General features: G+C 46.0%; 1 protein-coding gene across 1 annotated transcript in view; it reads left to right on the top strand.

The window, feature by feature from the left end:
• Positions 1-10,119: 10,119 nt before the first annotated feature.
• Positions 10,120-20,753, top strand: part of DEGS2 (delta 4-desaturase, sphingolipid 2) — a 30,163-nt gene continuing 19,529 nt past the window's right edge. Inside the window, exon 1 of the mRNA XM_048483348.1 lies at positions 10,120-10,242. Within this exon, the coding sequence (XP_048339305.1) occupies positions 10,161-10,242 (82 nt within the window). The 5' untranslated portion in view covers positions 10,120-10,160. The remainder of the gene's footprint in view (positions 10,243-20,753) is intronic.

Below are 20,753 nucleotides of genomic sequence, written 5' to 3'. Positions count from 1 at the left end.
GTTTCATAGATCACAGCAAAACTTTTGACTATGTCAATTATGCAAAACTATGGCTGCTTTCCAAGGAGATGCGTGTGCCACAGCACCTGATTGTTTTGATGAACAACCTGCCAGGGACGTAGGTAAGGGGGGTTCTCGTGTTCAAACCCCGCATTGCATGTCTGAAGCTCCGCCCCTGTTTGTGGGTTTTTGGCCTGCAGGGGGAGCAGTTTTTAGGCTAGCAGCACCAAAATTTCAGGGTATCGTCAGGTGACACTCCTGATGATACCAGCCAAGTTTGGTGAAGTTTTGTTCAGGGGGTCCAAAGTTATGGACCCCCAAAAGGGGTGCCCCCATCCCCCATTGTTTCCAATGGGAGCTAATAGGAGATGTGTTGAGAGTCCATAACTTTGGACCTCCTGAAACAAACTTCACCAAACCTATGTTGGGATCATCAGGAGAGTCTTCTAAAGATACCCTGAAAGTTTGGTGCTGCTAGCTTAACAATTATACCCCTGACAGCAGGCACTCCCCAAATTTCCCCAGATTCTCTTTTTAAATCCACCCCCTTCAGCATGGATTTAAAGTGAGAACCTGAGGTCCCCAGTTCAAACGTTGAAAGTGATGCTGTTTCAGGGTGGGGGAGAATCCACCCCAAAACACCATCACTTTCAATGTTATTTTTACTGGGGACCCCAGATTCTCCCTTTAAAATGGATTTAAAAGGAGAATCTGGGCTCCCTAATTTAAACACAGTTGAAAGTGATGCTGTTTGGGGGTGGATTCCAGTGTCACAGCAGCCACCCATAATGGGTGTGCGTGTGCGTGTGCGTGTGCGTGTGCGTGTGCGTGTGCGTGTGCGTGTGCGTGTGTGTGTGTGTGTAAACCTCAGGTTTTGCAACAGGCTCCATTTTCCCTAGCTACCCCTCTGCCTGGAGGGGAGAGAGAAGGGACTGCCGGCTGCCAGCTTGGGAGTCCAGCTGGTTGGGGGGGGGGCAGGTCACAGGCGTCTGCCATCCCTTGCCTGGAAAGCTGCTTTTTATAGGCACTGAGGCTATGGGCGTGGCTTGGGGAGGCATGGCCACACCCCCTGGGATGGGTGGGGGCAAGGCCTCGCCCCCGAACCCCCCACATAAAAAATCTATACCTACGTCACTGCAACCTGCCTTCTGGACAAGAAGCTATTTTTAGGGTAGAGTATAAAGGAATTGAATAGTCCCAGTTAGCAAAGGTGTCAGAAAGGATGTATTTTATCTCACTATCTCTGAATTAGATTTAGTTGAAGCAAGAGTGAAAATTGGTGGAAAAAACATGAAGAATTTGAAAAAATAGCAACCACTGTGGAAGTTAAAACAGACAGTGCCAAAGCAGGACTACAGCTAAACATCAAGAAGACAAGAGTAATCTGGTTGGCTTCAAGGACGTAGGTAAAGGGGGGGGGTTCCCTTGGGTTTAAACCCTGCATTACATGTCCAAAGCTGCCCCCCCCCCCCCGTTTGTGGTTTTTTGCATTTTTAGTTTTTTTTGTTTTTGGCCTGCAGGGGGCGCATTTTTAGGCTAGCAGCACCAAACTTTCAGGGATGTTTCGGGAGACTCTCCTGATGATACTACCCAGGTTTGGTGAGGTTTGGTTCAGGAGGTCCAAAGTTATGGACTCCCAAAGGGGGTGCCCCATCCCCCATTGTTTCCAATGGGAGCTAATAGAAGATGGGGGCTACACTTTTGAGGGTCCATAACTTTGAACACCGTGAACCAAACTTCACTAAACCTGGGTGGTAAAATTAGGAGAGTCTCCTAAAGATACCCTGAAAGTTTGGTGCTGCTAGCTTAACAATTGCACCCCTGACAGCAGGCACCCCACTATTACACCCCCCTGTTTCAGGGTGTAATCCACCTCGAAACAACATCACTTTCAATGTTGTTTTAACGGGGACCCCACATTCTCCATTTAAGGTGGATTTAAAAGGAGAATTTGGGCTCTCTAGTTTAAACACCATTGAAAGTGATGCTGTTTGGGGGTGGATTCCAGCATCACAGTGACCTCAGATATTGCACCGTGCTCCATTTTCCCTAGCTACGACTCTGCCCAGAAGGGAGAGCAGAAGGGGCTGCTGGCTGGGAGCCCAGCTGGTGGGGGGCAGGGGAGGGCAGGGCAGTCTGCCGTCCCTGCCCTTGGAGAGCTGCTTTTATAAGCGCTGGTGCTGGGGGCGGAGCTTGGAGAGGCGTGGTTGATTGGTGCTTTTGACCTCCATATTACCATCTTTGGCCTCCCGTGGGTACGGAGGTGTGTGTGGTTTTTTTGCCAAATGTTGCTGCTACTGTCGATTGATTTTATTGTATTATCGTTATGGCCAGAGGTGGGATCCAGCAGTTCTCACAGGTTCCCAAGAGTAGGTTGCTAATTATTTGTGTGTGCCGAGAGAGGGTTACTAATTGGTGATTTTGCCACGTGATTTTTGCCTTAGTTACGCCCCTCCTCTCAGCAGTAGCGCGCAGAACTTGAAGCAGTCTAGCAGGAGGTGCACCGGTGTGCGTGGCAGCCTGCGCCTGCATGCATTTGTTTCCCGTCCAAGGATCGGCGCAGCGGCTGTGTCCTTGCCACAGCCCCGCTCAGGAATGCCCCACCCCCAGAATGCCCGGTCATGCCCCCGTCGTGCCCCGCCCAGCCCCATTGGCGCTACCTCACAGTTTGAATCCCACCACCATGGGAACCTGTTACTAAAATGTTTGGATCCCACCACTGGTTATAGCTGTTTTTATTGTTTTTATTGTACACCACCCTGAGCCCTTTGGGGGAGAGTGGGATATAAATGGATGGATGGATGGATGGATGGATGGATGGATGGATGGATGGATGGATGGATGGATGGATGGATGGATGGATGGATGGATGGATGGATGGATGGATGGATAAATGCATGCATGCATGCATGCATACATGCATGCATACATACATACATACATACATACATACATACATACATACATACATACATACATACATACATACATACATACATACAAAGTAATGACTCCTGGGGAATTGGTTGATGGTGAGGAAACTGAAATTGTTCAAGACTTTCTGTTCCTTGGCTTCATCATCAACCAGAAAGAAGACTGCAACCAAGAAATCAGAACGAGATCGAGACTGGAAAGGTAAGGTAAGGTAATGTAATGTAATGTTCCCTTTTATACTTCGGATTATCTTACCCAAAGTTGACCTTATCATATTTAGGTTTTTAACTATTCTTCGGTATAAGAGAACATTTATGCTTGCAAGATTAAACTCTATCCCCTCTTAAATCATGTAATGTGGAAAGCAAAGGACTGCTTATTCTGACAGACTTTGTGACTGTGCTTCTGGACAAATTGAAACTTTGGAGCATTTCTTCCTCAAATGTGGTACCTTTTGGAGAATTAGGGATATGTGGTGTTTTTGGTGTTATAATCAGGAGCTGTCAGCCCCAGAAAAGGTTAAGAAACTCTTGATACTCAGGAGTTACACAGACTGTAGCCATATGTTCTCTTCACAAAATCTAATTCAAATTATCTCAAGCGTGATAACAGGTTAGCTATGTGTAAATTACTTAGTTTTATTCCTTTTTAATTGCATCTAGTGAGCCATTGTTAAAAGGCGTGTATGCTAAACGAGTAGTATCATTTACGAGACTGGGAAAAGCAGCCAAGAAGGAGCTGGAAGAGATTCTTAAGTGTAAAGATGCATCATTGGCAACCAGGATCAAGTTACTGGTTCTGGTGGGTTTTCCGGGCTGTGTGGCCGTGGTCTGGTGGATCTTGTTCCTAACGTTTCGCCTGCATCTATGGCTGGCGTATCACAGAGGGAAGTCTGTTACAAAGAAAACTGACGGGAAGAAAGTAGATTCCTTTGAAATGGGTCGTTCTGGGTTTTCCAGCATCAATGTCAGAACAGCATAAACTAGAGAACTGGGCAACTGGTTCTGCGTTTCTAATGGAAACCCTCTGTGTCTTATCAGATACAGATGCACACATAGTCTAAAAGCCAGGGGCGTAGCTGGGCCAGAGTGCGCCCAGTGCACACTCTGTGTTTTCCGCCCCCCTCCCCCTTACCTTGGTGCAGGCTGGAGAAGTGGCCTGTTCCCTTCAGGCTGAAAATGGCCTGGTGGGAACTACACTTCCCATGAGACCCTAGAGCTCGCAAGGTCTCCTGAGAAGTAGAAGTGTTCTTGGCCTGGAATTTGAATTGTCAACTGCCAGCATGGAAGTACGAGAACTGACTTGGGCCTGAAATGATAGGTTCCAGAGAGGAATAATGACCATTGGGAAATAGATGAAATCTCTATGGACTGGAATAACAAGTCTCAGAATCAAATGATAGTATCTGGGAATAGGAGGAGTTTTTGGAGCCTGGAACAAGAACACCAAGGTGAAATTACAACCTGTGGGAGTAGCAAATATGTTCTGGGATGAACATAGCAGGCCCCAGTGTAGAATCACACCCCCTGGGAGTAGCAGATGTGTTCTAAGAATGGAATTACTTGTCCCAGAGAAGAATGACAGCAGCTTCCAGTAGAATTAAATGGAATGGCCCCTGGGTGTACAACTAATTTGGGCCTGGACTGAAAGGCCATAAAATTGAACCATGGCCTCGAGTGTTTTTGACCAGGAATGACAGGCCCCAAAATGACTCGTGCTCTTCCCAGGGACTGTAATTCCACTTTGAAGCAGCTGACATTCCGGGCCCAGAACACTTCTGCTCTCAGGGGCTGTCATTCCTGTATGGCAGCTATCATTCCACCCACAGACTCGTTCCTTCAAAAGCACATTGTACGGTATTATTCTAGTTTCCTGTAGGCAAGAGCAGGCCCTTTGTGGTCATTACAGGACTCTTCTAATTAAAAGTTACCTGTGATTGCAAACAATACATCAAGTTGCACCCACAACAAGGCGTGTCATCTTGTTTATTTGAATAACACAGGCGCATGTTTCTTAACCTAACAATTAAGGACATATTCAAAATTAGGTTGTCTTAGCTAACTGGGACAAAGCCATGCTTTTCCTCTCTATTCTACCTCTTCAAAGCCTCCACTAAACTGGTAATGCCTCTGTCTTGTATTCTGCGGATACTAGTTCTGTTTTTAATCATTAGGTGGATTCAGCCTATTTAATGTTCTTAGACTGTAAAATAATTAACTGCAAGACAAATGTATCTGGAAAGCACAATTGCTCGTCATCCCAACAGAGAACAAATAGGGGACTTGCAGAGACCTACAGGGGGCAACTCATTTTTTTCTCCCCCAAGTATTCCCTCCTTCCCTTCTCTGAAAGCCTCTGTAGCATCACCTTTTTTCCTGCTTTCTTCTCTCATTTTGACTCACCAGGAAACATACTTGTATCTGCCCCAGCCCAATCTTTAGCTTTCTCTCCTTCTCCCTAAGAAAGGAAAGCTCTAGAGCAGTGGTGCTCAACCTGTGGGTCGTGACCCCTTTGGGGGTCGAACGACCCTTTCACAGGGGTCGCCTAAGATTCTCTGCACCAGTGTTCTTCATCTGTAAAATGGATAAATGTTAGGGTTGGGGGTCACCACAACATGAGAAACTGTATTAAAGGGTCACGGCATTAGGAAGGTTGAGAACCACTGCTATAGAGGTTGTGTCCAGCCTCAAGGACTTGCTGAGCCGCCTCATTTTCCTTCGTATCCCCAACTCCACATTATTTCTTCCTTTTTCCCCCTCCTGGCAGCCTCCATATCCTCATTTTTTCCTTCCTATCTTTTCTCCTTTCCACTCACTAACCAAAATTTTATCTAGCCATAATCTTCAACTGGGATGTAGAATGGTATAGTGTAGCCTGATCTCAATAGATCTTTCTTTCTTTCTTTCTTTCTTTCTTTCTTTCTTTCTTTCTTTCTTTCTTTCTTTCTTTCTTTCTTTCTTTCTTTCTTTCTTTATTTATTTATTTATTTATTTATTTATTTATTTATTTATTATTTGGATTTGTAGGCCATCCCATCCCCAAGGGGCTCCGGGCGGTGCACAACAGCGTCCACATATATACAATATTTAACAAAAGATCACAATAGTGACCACATAAACAATTGCTACATTTACTAAAATCCATTGGAAGCTAAGCTGGGTCAGAACTTGGATGGGAGACCACCAAGGAAAAAAGGCAATGAAAACCCACCACTGTTTTGTCACTTGCCTTGAAAACCCTATAGGTCCCTCTGTGTCAAGACCTCGTGATTGTGGCAATGGGCCATACAGCATCTTATTCACCATCTCGGTTTTAAATTGTTGTTATTCACAGAAGAACTGAAACTACCCAGTTCCTCAGCAGAGAAAACGCAGCAGAATTATATAAAAAGGAGTTTTAATAAATATAAAAACTCAGGCTACAAAAATATATTTACCATATATACTTGCATATAAGTCGACCGTTTCAGCAAATTTTTGTGGTGAAAAAGCCCCCCTCGACTTATACGCGAGTGAGGTGTATTTTTAAAAATATTTTAGGGTTTTTACTTTGTTGGCCTCCAGGGGGCTCAGTTATTAGGTTAGTGGCACCAAAATTTCAGGATATCATCAGGTGACACTCCTGATGATACCAGACAGGTTTGGTAAAGTTTGGTTCAGGGGGTCCAAAGTTATGGACCCCCAAAGGGGATGCCCCCATCCCGCATTGTTTCCAATGGGAGCTAATAGTAACGGGGCTACATTTTGAGGGTCCATAACTTTGGACCCCTTGAACCAAACTTCACTAAACCTGGGTGGTATCATCAGGATAATCTCCTGCTGAGACTACCCAGGTTAGGGGGTCCAAAATTATGGATCCGCAAAGTGTGTGCTCCCATCCCCCATTGTTTCCAATGGAAGCTAATAGTAGATGGGGCTATCCTTTTGCGGGTCCATAACTTTGGACCCCCTGAACCAAACTTCACCAAACCTGGGTGGTATCATCAGGAAGGTCTCCTAAAGATACTCTGAAATGTTGGTACTGCTAACATAAACATTCCTCCCCTGACAGGCACCCTCAAATTTTCCCCAGATTCTCCCTTTAAATCATCCCCCCCCTCTTCTTAGTGGATTTAAAGGGAGAATCAGGGCTTACCAGTAGCTGCTGCATTTCCCACCGTTGACTTATACGCGAGTCAATAAGTTTTCCCAGTTTTTTGTGGTAAAATTAGGTACCTCGACTTATATGCGGGTTGACTTATACACAAGTATATACGGTACAAAAGGAAAGGAAAACAAAAGGAGCCTGGGGGTTGCTGATGGGCCTGACCCCAAATAAATCCTTCTGCTAAGGTCAAAACTACCTTGGAAAAAGACCTGTTTACTCTTTCTACTGACAGAAACCAAGGCTTAAAGACTGGCAATACTGTTCTGTTTGCCTAGCAGCAGCCATAATGGCCGCTGACAGGGCATTCATTTCTTAAAGCTATAGGCACTGCTTCCATTATCTTGTGGGTTTTTTTAACACACACACACACACCCCCGGGCATGTTTTTTAAGTTTTAAGAGTTTTCTGCAAACTAGAGATTTTTCTCTAGTTTGTAAAAAGATCTGTCTTCATAACCCTAATCTGTGGATTTAAGGATCCACACTTCAGTGTCCTGCAGAAACCATACTTAATAGAAACTGGCTCATACTAGTAGAAGGACTTTTCAGCATTATTCCCTGAACTGCAGAATTCCCTCTGCCTCGTGGCAAGGTTTTTGCCATCCTTATATACTGCTGGGATAAACATTTTTTTTTACTCTTAAGTCTTTGTGAAGTATTAAATAGGTGACAGAGCCAAGGTTTCCTATTTGGGGGACAACCTATACAGTATTGTTTAAAAAGTAGGGTCCACATTCCCTATGGCGGGGATGTTTAGCATTGGCCCTCCAGACATTGGCCCTTCTATAGGCCCTCCTATAGGAGAGAAAGGGGGGATATAAATCCAACTCTTCTTCTTCTCCTCCTCCTCCTCCTCCTTCAAATCCACTAGCAAACCATTGTTAAAGTGCATTGAAAGTGGGTTGAAAGGGCATTATTCTGTACATGGGAAAGTGCCCTCAGTGGTAGAGCATCTCCTTCACATTACAGAAGGTCCAGTTTTCAGTCCCTGGCACTGCTGACTACATGTAGTGGCATGTAGGTGATGTGAAAGACCCCAGAGAAATGATGCCAGAGTAGACGGCACTGACTTTGATAGACCAACCGTTTGACTTAATCTCAGACATGAAAAGTCACCACCAGACATTGCAATGACCCCGCATATGCTTGTGAGGCAGGCAGAGCTCTTCAAAATCTGTGACCTGCTCTGAGAACCAGTCTTGCATGAGCCAGCATAATGTGGGGCAGGGATCTCCAAGTTTTTTGAGCCTGAGAGCACATTTGGAACTTGGACACAGCATGGCGGGTTCAGCAACAAAATGGCTGCCACAAAATGGCTGCTACAGGAGGCGGAGCCAGCCACCAAATGATTGCCACACCTTAATTTCAGTGACAGAGTGAAGACTCTTGTGCTGTGGTGGTAGCTGCTGCCAAAGCAGCAGTGGCGTAGTGGTTAAGAGCAGGTGCATTCTGATCTGGAGGAACTGGGTTTGATTCCCCGCTCTGCCGCCTGAGCTGTGGAGGCTTATCTGGGAAATTCAGGTTAGCCTGTGCACTCCCACACACGCCAGCTGGGTGACCATGGGTTAGTCACAGCTTTCCCGAGCTCTCTTAGCCCCACCCACCTCACAGGGTGTTTGTTGTGAGGGGGGAAGGGCAAGGAGATTGTAAGCCCCTTTGAGTCTCCTACAGGAGAGAAAGGGGGGATATAAATCCACTCTTCTTCTTCTTCTAAAAAATCAGCATAGCCAACCAAATCTCCAATAGGCAATTATAAGCCTTCTGGGTAAAAGAAAGCCAGGGTGGTGTAGCAGATAAGAGCTGTGATCTCTAATCTGGTGAAGCAGGTTTGCTTCCCTGCTCCTCCACATGAACCCTGCTGGGTGATCTTGGGCTAGTCACAGTTCTCTCAGAACTCTCTCAGCCCCACCTACCTCTCCCAAGGTGTCTGTGGTGGAAAAATGAAGGGAAGGAGATTGTAAGTCGCTTTCAGGCTTTTCAAAAATAGAGAAAAAGCGGGGTGTAAAGGCCAACTAGTCTTTTTCTTCTTCCACTCCCCTAAAAACACTTGTAACCTCAGCTTGTGGGTTCTGTGGGGCAGTACTTGGAATGAGTTGCAACAACAATTTTTAAACAACAAAATGGTTTACTTTTCTTTACAATTTACACTTTTAAAACATCAACATTTAACGTTACAATTCAAGGTCCTGTTCAGGTTTGCATTTCAAGTCCTTCTATTTACAGTCTACTGATATTGCCAAGTCCAAATTCTCCTTTGCAAGTTGGCTGGCTCCTGAAGACTCCAAGGGCTTGATGAACAGGTTGCAACATGATGAAGGTTTCCAGGAGAACTCTCACCCATTACAACCACACAAGAAAACCCTGAAACAATAAACTCCAACATTTACAACACAGCAAAACAACAACTACCTTCCCAGTTGTTCCCAACAATATTGAAATTACCTTAACAAGGTGTTAAGGGCTTATAGAAATCAAGGTCCGAGTCTGGTAGCCTTGTTCTTCTGCAAAAGAGCTCTTTCAGCCTCTCTGCTGCTCCGAGTCTCCACCCCTTACTGGGTCAACCCATTCTGGGCCAATCCATTCTGGGCATGGGGGTTACACACTCTCCAGACAAAGTGGTGGGCACGCTGGCACGCGAGGGCAGGCACCACGTCGGGGATCCCAGGACTAGAAACATGGACACCTTGTTCAGATCCCCAACGTGCCATGCAAGCTTGCTGGGTGACGAGTCACACACACTACTCAGCCTAGCCTCCCTCACAGGATCGTTGTAGGGGCCAAAACAGAGGAAGAACTCCCTTTGGGTTTCTAGTGAGGAGAAAGACGACGTTTAAACGACGTGGGGGCTCCTGAATCCAGCTTGGCGATAGAAAGGGGTGGGGGCAGGGGTCGTCATGCATCCGCCCCGGTGGAGAGAGGGCCGTTTTCCCAGGCTTGCCGTCGCCCTCCTCCGCCCACGTGGGGCGTCCCGGGCTCAGGTGCCGCAGGGGGTGTGGCCCGCCGCGGGTGTCACCTGTGGTGATAAGAAGCCCGCGCCGGCGGTGTCGCCGGACAGAAGCGGCGGGAGGAAAAAGCGGTAGGATGGGCAGCCAGGTCACCCGCGACGACTTCGAGTGGGTCTACACGGACCAGCCCCACACGCAGCGCCGGAAAGAGATCCTAGGTAGGCTTGCGGGGCGCGGGGAGTCCGGGTCCAGACGCTCAAAACCGGGACCTCTCAAATGGGTTTCAGCCGCTCTCCTGGTGACTGGAGCGTCTTGAAGAGGGAAAATAAACTCTGCACATGCTCTGTATAGTGTTCTGTTCATTGGAACGGTCGCCGTCCCTTGTAGGGCTACGTCGGGGAGGGAAAAGAAACTTTGCACATAGTCTGTAGCGTTCTGTTCCTTGGACCGTCGCTGCCCCTTGTAGGGCTACCCGTGGATCCCTGGGCAGACTTCCAGCCCAGCTGGAAACCCTGTGGAGCTTTTCCATTATTTCCACTCTAAAGGGTGTCCTTTGTGTTTCGGTCCCTATACCAGCCCCCTACCCTACCCTACCCTACCCTACCCCCAGTCCAGCCCAGCCTGTTTTTCCTACCTTTGTTTGGAAACCCAGATCTGTTCTCCTCTGGAGTTAATAGTGAAGCTGAAGGGGATGTCGAGCTTGGCCAAGTAAACCTTAGGGTGGGGTTGTTGCATAGCTAACCTTCACTCAGCAGAAGAACCTTTCCCCTGGGTTGCATTTGTAACCAGAGCAAAAGTTTCACTTGCCGGCTGAATGCTTCTTATGAAACAGACAGGTGCCCTGCTACGAATCAGGGCTGACTGCCTAGAGCAGGGGTGGCCAACCTATGGCGCTTTATTTATTTGGTAATTAAATTTTTATAGACCGTCCAACCCCCGAAGGGCTCTGGGCGGTGTACAATAACAGACAGTGCACGATAAAATACAGGTTATAATAATTGAACATTAAAAATAATTGAACATTAAAAATCCTTAAAAACCCATATTAATCAATGGCATTGATTTTTAGATGTTCATGGGCTACAATTCCTATCAGCCCCTTCCAGCATGGCTATAAGAATAAACTAATTTCAGAGCGCTGTCCTCCCTGATTATAACCATTATTGTACATTGAAAAACCTTGACCTGCCTTTAACAGCCGTGAAGTTTAACGAGGCCAGTTAATTATCTAGAATCTGGCTAGCTGTTATATTTGTATTTAGATTATATTGCCGTGCCATTCTAACTTGTGTGTGTGTGTGTGTGTGTGTGTGTGTGTATAAAGTTATTTTCATTACTCCAATGGGAGAATGTAAACAATTGTTCCAAAACATTTTGTTACTGTTTGTAAAATTATAAAATTATTTTGGTTACTTATAAGTAAATTTCTACTCCAGTGGGAGAACTGATTTTTGAAGTCATTATTGTAGCCTGGTTGGTACAAGTTTTCTTCATTTTCACTAACAGCCCCTGCCAGCATGACCAATTGGGCTGATGGGAATTGTAGTCCGTGAACATCTGGAGCATCATAGGTTGGCCACCCTTGCCTCCTCTCTCCCCTTCTTTGCCTTGTCTCTCTGGGAAATTGTTACATAGTCTTCTTGTGAGGAGGGGTGAGCGTTCAAGTCTGTGAGGGAAGGGACGACTTTTAAAAAGAGCCGTGTTTCTTTTCAAAGTACAGCCGTTGCCTGTATATAAAGATCTAGTAAAGTTATGCACGAAACCTCACAAAAAAGGCTGCTATCATACCATATATGGAACGAGGAATGCCCAATGTTTAAACTGGATTCAGAAAAGGCAGAGGCGCTAGAGGCCTCTGGAGATGCCTGCCACAGATGCAGGTGAAATGTCAGGAGAAAATACTACTGGAACACGGCCATACAGCCCGGAAAACCCACAACATCACACACTTGCTGACGCCAGCCCATCTTCAAAGAGGTGTGAAAGGTTCCCAGGTTCTTTTTAACTTTGTAGTAGAAACTGTAGTGGACATGTGGTGTGGGGCGAAACGGGGGGGGGGGGGATTAAAGGATATAAGTCCTGGATCTGAGCTCTATAGCTCAGATCCTGCTTTACATTGTATCACCTGGAATAAACTGCTTTTGGACTTTTCTACGGTCTCTGTTATTTCCACGTTCGAGAGTCTGACATTAAGCAGGATCTCCCAGTTTGACCCACACTCGGATCCATGGCCGGCAAGGATGGAGCTACAGGAGGGTCCCCGGCTGGCGAACCTGATGAGGGAACGGGGCGAGTTCCAGACGAGGACTAGATGCCCTGCGACCCGGACTTAGGAGACGAGGAGAAGGATGCTCCCGTCCCTGACCGACACAATCCTCACTTGGGTGCCACATGAAGCACCAACCATGAGGAGAGCATGGGATCGCCCTACTCTTGGGCCCCCTCTCAGCGGCTGTGCGGGGGGCCCAAGGCGGCTGGGCGGCATAAGTCCACTTGGCTCACGCAACCCATGGACCAGGACATTTACTCGGAGTGGGACCCGGCGGCGCAAAGCAAGTGGTCGCGGGTCCACGTCCAGGCAGGGGCGTGGGCCCTGGCCTTGGCAAGGCGCGGTTTCCTGGCAACGGGAGTGAGACGAGATGCGGCAGGAGATACACTTCCTACGGTCTCTGTTATTTCCACGACCGAGAGTCTGACACTAGCGTGGCACAAGGGCCAAGACCTATTTTGATGCTTCCTCCTGGTTATTCAGATGTTTACTGCCTCTGAATGTAGTGGTTCCCTTTCGTCCTCCTGGCTAGGAGCCGCTGATGGATCTCTTCCAGGAATCTGGCTACTGCCCCTTTAAAGCACTCATGCTGCCCACATTGCTCCTAATCAGCACAACAACCCACTGTATTATTTCTGACATTTGTCTATAGCCCCCGGCTGGAGTGTGACATTCCTTCGGCTAGCGTTCTCTTCTGTGTTGCTTTTGTAAATCTGGCTTGCCGGGTTTGGTAAGAAGGCAAAACTCAAACAAGTTCCCGGGGTTCCTTATTTTGCTCCATCATTTGCCATTTTGCAAGCATGTGGTACAGCAAGTGACATGATGGGTTCTGAGCCTGCCAGTGGAATGAGTCTAAGGCTGAGATTGGCTCGTTAAGCAAATAGCGCACCTGGCTGTTGTTAATGGGCCCATTAAGCAAATAGCACCTCTCTGTGATGCACCTCTGAAGAGGCCAGCCACAGATGCAGGCGAAATGTTAGGAACAAGATGTACCAGACCATGGCCACACAGCCCGGAAAACCCACCACAACCAGTTGAATCTGACTGTGACAATAAATAGCACATCTGTTTGGAGTAGGGCTGCCAGGTCTTCCCTGGCCACCGGTGGAGGTTGGGAGGGTGCGGTTGGCAGAACCAGGTTGGGAAACTCCTGGATATTTGAGGGTGGAGTCTGGGGAGGACGGGGACCTCGTTGGGGTACAATGCTAGAGAGTCCACCTTCCAAAGCACCCATTTCCTCCAGAGAGACTAATCTCTGTAGCCTGGAGATGACCTGAAATTTCAGGAGATCCCCAGGTCCCAGCTGGAGGCTACCATCTGTGGTCCTACACCAGGGGTGGCCAACCTATGGCGCTCCAGAAGTTCATGGACTACAATGCCCATCAGCCCCTGCTGGCATGGCCAATTGGCCATTCTGGCAGCGATTGATGGGAATTGTAATCCACAAACATCTGGAGCACCATAGGCTGGGGAATATGGAGTTAACAGAAGGACAATTTGTGTGGTGGGAAAGCATTATGGACAGGGATGGCTAATAAAAGGCAATGAGTAACTTATGGGTGTTACCCTTTGCTCCCTTGAATCAAGTTAATCTCAAGGGTAGGGTTGCCAAACCCCAGGTGGTATCTGGAAATCTCATGGAATTACAACTAATTTCCGGGCCACAGAGAAAGGTTTCCGTGGAGAAAATGGCTACTTCGGACGCTGTGGCATTACACACTGCAGAGAGCCCTCCCCCCCAAACCCTGTGCCCTTTGTATTGTCGAAGGCTTTCACGGCCGGAATCACTGGGGTGCTGTGTGGTTTCCGGGCTGTATGGCGGTGTTCTAGCAGGATTTTCTCCTGACGTTTCTCCTGCATCTTGTGGCTGGCATCTTCAGAGGATCTGATCTGAAGATCCTCTGAAGATGCCAGCCACAGATGCAGGTGAAATGTCAGGAGAGAATGCTGCTAGAACACGGCCATACAGCCCGGAAACCACACAGCAGCCCCGTGCCCTTTCTCTACAGGTTTCACCCCCTGGACTAATCTCTAGGAATTGTGTTACCCAAATTGGACCCAGAAGAGTGGAAATCAATTTTAAAAGAGTTCCGGGAAAGAATAATGTGAGAATTCTCTGTACCTGGGTAGATGCCCCAAAATAAAATTATGAACAGAGTGAAAACACAAACAAATAAACTTTATTGTATATGAAATGAAATAAAAAGAAATCAAAACATAAAGAACCTATACTGGGCCCCTGAGGAGTGACTCCAAGCCAGGGGTCTGCAACCTGCTGCTCTCCAGATGTTCATGGACTACAATGGCCAATTGGCCATGGTGGCAGGGGCTGATGGGAATTGTAGTCCATGAACATCTGGAGAGCCGCAGGTTGCAGACCCCTGCTCTAAGCAACCCCACAGGCATACACCAACAAGAGGCTGCACTTTCCAAAAGGGAGAAGGGGGGACATTGGGAAGTTTTAGGGAAGGGACATAAAACCTTAAATCCAAGGCATGAAGGGGGCTGGGGCAGCTGAGATCCAAGGAGCAGAGTGAGGGGGTGGTAAAGCAAGGAGGAAAACAAATCAGTGTAGGTCAGCAGAATTGTAATCCACAGAGATCTGATAGGATGTGGGGCGTTGGTTTGGTAATTAACACAGCAAAGCTGAATAATCTAATTAATGCGTAGATGAAGCTTTCTTCAGGGGCGAACATATTTGTTGGTGTCGAGAAGAGGTGGAGATAGTCTCCTAACTACATGATTAGCTGGGAGAGAAAGTTCAACTGGAACTTCCCAGAAGGAGGAGGATATTGCTCTAAGAGAGTAGCAATCTGGTGACAATCTGGTGACAGGGAAGGAATGACACTTAATGGAAGAGAAAGTGCTGACCTCTCTTCCCTGTCTAACTGCCCTCCTGTTGACCCCTTTGCAGGGTCTCCTTTGCTTATTCTTTGAACCTTAGATGTTGCCTGTTCCAATATGGTGGACCTTCTTTTATGGACAGAAGGTCTTCAGAGTAGGTGGAGGTTTGACATTCTATTTTGTATATAAATGCTTTTAGTGACTTTTATCAATTTAAAACACACACACGCAAGTTAAAGGAAGAGCATCAAACCATTTAAAAATAACATGTGAACTAGTATTCGAAAAGTATATACCTATATAAACAAATAGAAGAAGAGGAGGAGGAGGAGGAGGAGTTTGCATTTATATCCCCCCTTTCTCTTCTGTAGGAGACTCAAAGGGGCTTACATTCTCCTTGCCCTTCCCCCCTCACAACAAACACCCTGTGAAGCAGGTGGGGCTGAGAGAGCTCGGAGAAGCTGTGACTATCCCAAGGTCACCCAGCTGGCGTGTGTGGGAGTGTACAGGCTAATCTGAATTCCCCAGATAAGCCTCCACAGCTCAGGCGGCAGAGCCGAGAATCAAACCCGGTTCCTCCAGATTAGACACACGAGCTCTTAACCTCCTACGCCACTGCTGCTCTGATATGGACCTTAATTTTCAATAAAGTATAAACAGGATATAAATTGGACAATTTCGACATTGGATGGGGTCAAGATAAAAAGTTTAAATCTCACTATTTGTTTAAAGTTAATGGCTATCAAACTCTGGCAGGAAAAACTGGGGAAAATACCTTGATATGCTAGGGTGTAAAGAGATTAGGAGAGGTAGCATAACTCCTGAAATAAGATGGAGTGTGAATTCATGACTTTTTTTAAAAAAAAAGAAAGTTTATTAGGTTTCTAACAAAACAGATATACAAATATATACAAGTATTATATGTTGTCCAGTACTTAGAGTTAAATCCAATCACTATTTTCTGTTCTTGAGTTCCCACTCTTTTAGGGTTCCCTTTTTTACTTACAACTGTTTTTTTCCTGTGATAGCACCTAATGTGTTATAAATAGTCTAAAATTACTATTTTATTTTACAATAGGGGTGTTGTGGGGTTTCCAGGCTGTATGGGTGTGTTCCAGCAGCATTTTCTCCTGACGTTTCGCCTGCATCTGTGCCTGGCATAAGCATAAGCATAAGCATTTTATTGTCATTGTTCACGCACAATGAAATTTACAGCAGCATTGCTCAATGCACGCAATTTCAGACTCATACCCCATCCTCACTTTCCTCTTCCTCCACCCATCCCTACACATCTTCAGTTGGAGAGGGTTCCAGGTATGGGGGATAGTCTTAAGGGAATATCCAACAAAGGCAGCACTGAAGAGGGAAATGGCCCGCATTTCCAGGAGCAAAAGGAAAGAGTTGACATGCAAGCGTGGGTGTGCACGGATCCAAGACACACACACACAATGAGTAACCCAAGGACCACCACTTATACTCAAAAATTGGTCCTGAGGTAGTATGAAGTAAGCTGGCAGGAGAGCTAGATCAAAGAATTGGTTGCTTTTCTGGGGTTCACGCCAAAGAGAAGACAGGTTGCTTGATCTATCATATTACAACTTGCAAGACTATGCTTTGAACTATTTTCCTGAATGCTGATTAATGGCTGTGATGGGTGTGGGTGTATGTGATAAAATTTAGAATACTAAATGGTTAACTTGAAATGTGTAAAGGATTCAGTGGTGTTGATGAGCGGGTCAGCCGCCTGGCCTTGACTACATTCCACAACCCGGGCGATGGGCCAGCTTCTGCGGCGGAGACCTTATCTCTGCGAGGGAGATGAGACCTACGTTCCCATGGGAAACCGGGAGGGGGATGGGATGGACAGAGTTATAACCTGTGCTTCTGGCGGGAGATATTATTCCTGCCACGGCGTGTACGTGAGCTTTCTAAGATGTCTGAATAAACGGTCTTTTACACCCAAAAAGCCTTTTATTTCTGCTTCTATGGAATTCCTTACAAAATGCTAACTGCGTGACCTTAGAGCAAGAAAACAGAGATTAGCTAGCTAGCACAATTGGTTCAGCCAGGAGCACCTTGGGCGTTGACACACTGTATGGAGCCCCAGAAATCTCTGAGAGGCACCCTGTTTCTGTGGAGCAGTACCTTGGGCTTATGTCAGTTCTTGTTTCCTGTGCCATTTACGGCACTCTCTTGTGGGGAGGGGTCCAGCCCCTACAGGTCCTCACAGTTGGCAGTCCCACTGAAGGAACCCCCTTTGTGGAGCAAGACCACCTGTACCGTGTTGCTTGTTGAGTTGTGAAACAAACATGGGAAAATTAAAGGATCACGTAAGATGCATCATGGCCATAGCAACCAACCATGACCTAGTTTCTGGGCGAGGCAATGCTGACAAAGGAAGGAAAAGTAGTGTAACACAAATAAGCCCCATTTGCTTGTTTTGGTGTGCTCTGGTGAGTCTTTTCATTGTGAGCCTTTTCATCAGGACTGGTGTTCTGAGTTTGTGACATTTGTATGCCAGAAATTCCCTGAATAAGAGATTACAATATGGAATTTGCTGCCAGAGGAAGTTGTGATGGCCACAGGCTTTGGTTTTTTTGTGTGTGTCACAATTGACTGATGTTGTGTCACAGTTGATTGTGTCATGGTTGATTGACAGGATCCCGTGGGGTCCTCAGGGCAAAAGATGTTCAAGGCAAGAGATGTTTGCCGTTGCCTGCCTCTGGCATCATGACCATAGCACCAGTACTTTTCTGGTGGTCTGCTATCTAAATACCAACCAGGGCTGACTCACTTAGCTTCTGAGATCTGATGAAATGTGGGATCCTGGACTATCCGGATCAGGATCATAAGAAAAGGGAGACAAAGTTACACCCCCTAGTTCTTGAGCTCAGCACCTAAGCAGGTTCCCCATTAATGAAATCCTCTGTGCTACAGGCATAGACGGCTTTAACAGGGGATTGAATCGATTCGTGGAGGAGGAGCCCTCAGGATCCAGTGGGCTGATTCTGTCTTTATATCTGAATGTAGACATTACATTGCTGGTTTCTCTGGCTGGCAGCCAAGAAACTTATCCTCATAAATTGAATTATTTTTAGCCTTCATAACCTCCTGTGAGTGCAGTAACTTGCAGGTAGGTAATGCAGCTTACATTAATTTGTTTTTAAATCTTTGTGTTATCGTAAGCCTGCAGATAGGTCGTGCCTACAGCCTGTCTTCATGCTTGTCTTTCTGATCTCAGAAACCTTTAGTGGCATTTAAAATTCCATTGGTTGTGGTGGGTTCCCCGGGCTGTGTAGCCGTGGTCTGGTGGATCTTGTTCCTAGCGTTTCCCCTGCATCTGTAGCTGGCATCTTCAGACTTCCCTCTGTGATACACCTCTGAAGATGCCACCCACAGATGCAGGCGAAATTTTAGGAACAAGATCCACCAGACCACGGCCACACAGCCCGGAAAACCCACCACAACCAGTTGAATCCAGCCATGAAAGCCTCCGACAATACATTAAAATTCAATAGTTTAAGAAGAAGAAGAGTTGGATTTATATCCCCCCTTTCTCTCCTGTAAGGAGACTCAAAGGGGCTTACAAACTCCTTTCTCTTCCCCCCTCACAACAAACCCCTGTGAGGTGGGTGGGGCTGAGAGAGCTCAGAAGAACTGTGACTAGCTAGCCCAAGACCATCCAGCTGGCGTGTGTTGGAGTGTCCAGGCTAATCTGAATTCCCCAGATAAGCCTCCACAGCTCAGGCAGCAGAGTGGGGAATCAAACTGGTTTCTCCAGATTAAGGTACACCTGCTCCTAACCACTATGCCACTTCTGCTCCTTTGAAATATTAATATTGTATGTAATTTTGTAATATTAAGCCTTTGTAATATCCTGTGCTAGGTAACACTGTTGCTTTGCACAATATTCAAATGTTCCTGTTTTAATTCTGAATGCCGTCATGAGTGGTTTGAAATTCTGGACACCAGATTTAGCTCTTCATCCCTTTGAGATTGGATGTTACATTTTCCATTCCCATTCTAGTAATGTTGCCACAAAATGGTTGGAAAAAATTGCTAACCAATTTTAAAAAGGGCAGCCACGACTGAGAAACGGAGAACCTTGTTATCTGAGACTTATGATGGAAATAGTAAGCAATTTTGGCATTTTGTTAACAGCTATAAGAACTTTTTCTTTATTCCCTATTGTATTCCTCAAGCTACATGGTTTATAATTTTAGTTCTTTATATTTTGGCAGTGATGCTACACATGTAGAGTATGATAATCTGATTGAGACTGGAGAATTTGAGTTTTGGTCATTAGTGCCTGGTGGGACCATTGAATATTTAATCAAGAATAGGGAACTAGGAAAAACACCGGATATGGATGGAGTTTCCATAGACCTATTACAATCACATCCAAACAGGTGAGCTGAGATACTGGTCCTATTATTTTCTATAATAAATAACTCAGGATGTATCTCCCCTACCTGGACCCAAACTTTTATGATTCCTATATTTAAAGAATAAGTGGAGTACACACGATCCGTGGAACTATCATCCAGTGACCCTTCTGTCTGTCATTAAAAAATTGTATGAAGCCTGTTTAAGTGTAATACTGAACAAATAGAGGGAAGAATCAGAAATCTTGAGGGAGGAACAAGTTCAGTCAAGAATTCTCTGTAGTTGACTGTAGTCTAGTTTTATTTCACTTGATAGGAGTATACTTTTTTTTTTCCCTTTTGGAAATAATTTTTATTTTGCCAACAAAAAAATACAGGAAAGGAAGAAGGATTAAAATAATAATAAAAAAGTAAACATAGACAATAATAACAATACAAGTTTCCTATACACCCGTACTGATACTGTGATAATGTGTATATACAAGGAAACTAGCTGCTTCTGGTTGTTGCTACAATATCAGCAGGCGTGCTTATAGTGAGTAACTTTAGCTGCCAGAATTCACATTCCCTAGGTTGCAATACCAAGAAGAGGTAGAAATAAGTTGATCTTTGTACATGTTGATCTTTGTACATTTTAGTTAAGGGTGTTGGCTGCATTTCTGTCTGTAAGATACACCTGTATGGGACAGAGGCCTTTATTGTGGAACTTTAGCTCACGTGAAGTTGAACTAACTTTTTTTGTGGTGGCGGTGCCCCTTCCCCCCCCCCTTTTTTTTTGTGGTGCCTCGTTTCCCCCTGGTGCCCTGAGCACATGTTTATTATGTTTAATGGTTAATCCAAGGCTACTGATGCTACATACACCTTATTTTACTGCTGATTTCCCTGGCATTTGAATGGGTTTCCTTCGACTGGAGGTTTTGCTTCTGGATGAGTATGAAACAGATGGTTGGGTTGCTGGCTGCACAGCGAAACTCATGTTCAGTTCAGCGTGCCCTTGACAAGGTCGGTGTTTAGTTTTCACCGGAATGAGTTTGCAGGTGGCCAACGGTCGACCCTTTCCCACTCTGTCGCCCCCTCAGGCTCCCGATAGAAGCCAGCTACCTCCTGGAGCTGAGGGGGAAGTGAAATATATCCATGAGGTAATTCTGGCTATTTGTTCTCAGTTCCTGTGTAACAACTTAGATGGCACAGTTTTAACATACCCCAGTAATGAATATTGGGGCAAAGGCGA

Source organism: Sphaerodactylus townsendi, linkage group LG02 (genome assembly GCF_021028975.2).
Source record: "Sphaerodactylus townsendi isolate TG3544 linkage group LG02, MPM_Stown_v2.3, whole genome shotgun sequence".
Taxonomy (NCBI): domain Eukaryota; kingdom Metazoa; phylum Chordata; class Lepidosauria; order Squamata; family Sphaerodactylidae; genus Sphaerodactylus; species Sphaerodactylus townsendi.
This window is presented reverse-complemented; position numbering and strand designations above follow the sequence as displayed.